This window comes from Bipolaris oryzae, assembly GCF_000523455.1.
Source record: "Bipolaris oryzae ATCC 44560 unplaced genomic scaffold scaffold_501, whole genome shotgun sequence".
NCBI lineage: Eukaryota > Fungi > Ascomycota > Dothideomycetes > Pleosporales > Pleosporaceae > Bipolaris > Bipolaris oryzae.
In genome coordinates this window covers 1-1981 of record NW_006911777.1, presented here as the reverse complement: position 1 = coordinate 1981, position 1981 = coordinate 1, and the positions used below count along the sequence as shown (strand labels likewise).

At 47.5% G+C, this 1981-nt stretch overlaps 1 protein-coding gene across 1 annotated transcript; it reads left to right on the top strand.

Annotated features, from left to right (window-relative positions):
- Positions 1–474: 474 nt before the first annotated feature.
- On the top strand, positions 475–1613 carry COCMIDRAFT_10448 (uncharacterized protein; the record flags this gene model as incomplete). Its single annotated transcript, XM_007695823.1, has 5 exons — positions 475–666; positions 719–855; positions 908–1239; positions 1296–1308; positions 1352–1613. 5 exons carry the CDS (start codon positions 475–477, stop codon positions 1611–1613), a joined length of 936 nt encoding a protein of 311 aa, XP_007694013.1.
- Between the last annotated feature and the right edge of the window lie 368 nt (positions 1614–1981).

Here is a 1981-nt window from a genome sequence, read left to right as displayed (position 1 = left end):
AGCTAGAGAAGTATTAGCACTCCAGACCCCGTGTAACAAGCAGCCACCGCCACGAGAGCCAGCTAATTAATAGCTTATTTTAAGTACTACTAAGTTTCTTTCTACGATCTAGAAGTAGCTAATACGCAACTACCAATCACGTATTACATTTATCTCTTCTAATTAGTCTTAACGACTAAAGAGTAGCGATAGATTTAGGCTACCTATAACGTATCCCAATATTATAGACTATTTTGGTACTAATATTTCTGTTAATTAGGTGCCTGAATAGGAGGCGGAAAGAAGCCCGGGTTGGAGATGAGCGGTGACTACCGCGCTCCACTAACCACCTGACCAGTGGGGCAAAGCACGACAGAGATGTACTACTTAGAATGGCCCCTGTAGGCTGTGCCTTAAAGGGGCTCAGTCCTTCCGCGCTGCTCAATGTGAATAGTGATAACAACGAGCCATTTGATCTGTTGTACCATATCAATCATGACACGAGAAAAAATCAATTTGCCCTCTACGGATGCCTTTGTCAGTGTCTTGCTACTTGATGGCGGCAGTTTCGTCGGCGATTGGAGCCTCATGCATGTTGGCCAGACCGGGAAATTTCGCCTGTACAATTGGGCATTTCATATAACACACAAGGAAAAACATATACTTTGGGACTTAGGATTAGATGACGTGAGTGTACCAGAGAAATGGGGCCTGTGGTACTTGACTGACTTTGTCATAGAACTGGGACTGCTACACGCCTTGGATCACCAAGCACATGCTGCAGTTTGTTAACCATGTTGGCCCAAGGCGTACCGTTGTGCAACAGTTGTCCGAACGGGGCGTTTCAGCCACAGACATTGATTCGGTTATTTTCAGGTACAAGGCCATTATTGAGACATCTAGCATGTATCGACTAACATACGAGTAGCCACGCTCACTGGGACCATTGCCGACCGATTTCCGACGTGTTTCCAAATGCAAAGGCGCGTTTTGGTCCGGGCACAAAATCAGCATGCCAGCCAGGTCATTGGAAAGATCCCAACTCGCAGTGGGACGGGCGCTTCTTTGACCCAGAGCACGCCACCGAGACTTTGGAAGAATTACAGGGCGACTGGAAACAGTTCGGACCATTCGAAAGGGCTCTAGATTATTTCAGAGATGGCAGCTTTTGGATCTTAGATGCACCAGGACACATGCCAGGCAATCTTGCTGCCGCTGCCAGATTGCAAAACGGCGAATGGGTCGTTCTTGGGAGCGATTGTAAGTTTTCTTCACATATATCATCATTAGCGTTGACTAAAATAATTTGGTTCTAGGTTGTCATTCGAGGTTTGTTACACTTGTATGCATTTGAAATCCGCTAATGAACTAGGGAATTACTCGATGGCGTACGCGAAATTGCCGAGTTTACAAGTCCCGAGCTGAAGCCCATGTCTCTCCACACAGACGTTACATCTGCTAGAGACACCATAGCCAAACTGCGGACATTAGAAACTGACTACGGAGCTCACGTAGCGCTCGCACACGACGCCACGTGGCTGAAGAAGGGCACAGATAAGGTGCTGATGTCGCTGCTAGATGCGAGGATGAAGGTGGCGGCTAAAGAAAAGATAGTTCACGATGAGATACCTTAGCCAGTTAGCGCCATGTTAGTGTCCACGCTCTTGGGGAACCGAAAGAGCCGATCACAAACTAAGTCTAACGTTTACAAGTATTACTATGGGAACTCGGTTAATATCAATTTATTGAATTGTCATACCCAAGCAGTGCGTGATGTTGGCTTTGTTGAGCAGTTACACAGTTATACTGTTGAGGAGTTACACTGCTGCGTTATCCGTTTATGACGATCCCCCAAGAGACGGGCTGATCGTGTCCATTCAGCTAGGAAAGGTTGTCGCCCCCACCACGAGTACTGTGTCCGTGCGCGGAATGCGCGGATTCGCGCAATGCGCCGAACCACCAAAAACAGCTCCACCAAAATTGAGGCTGCCGCACCACGTAC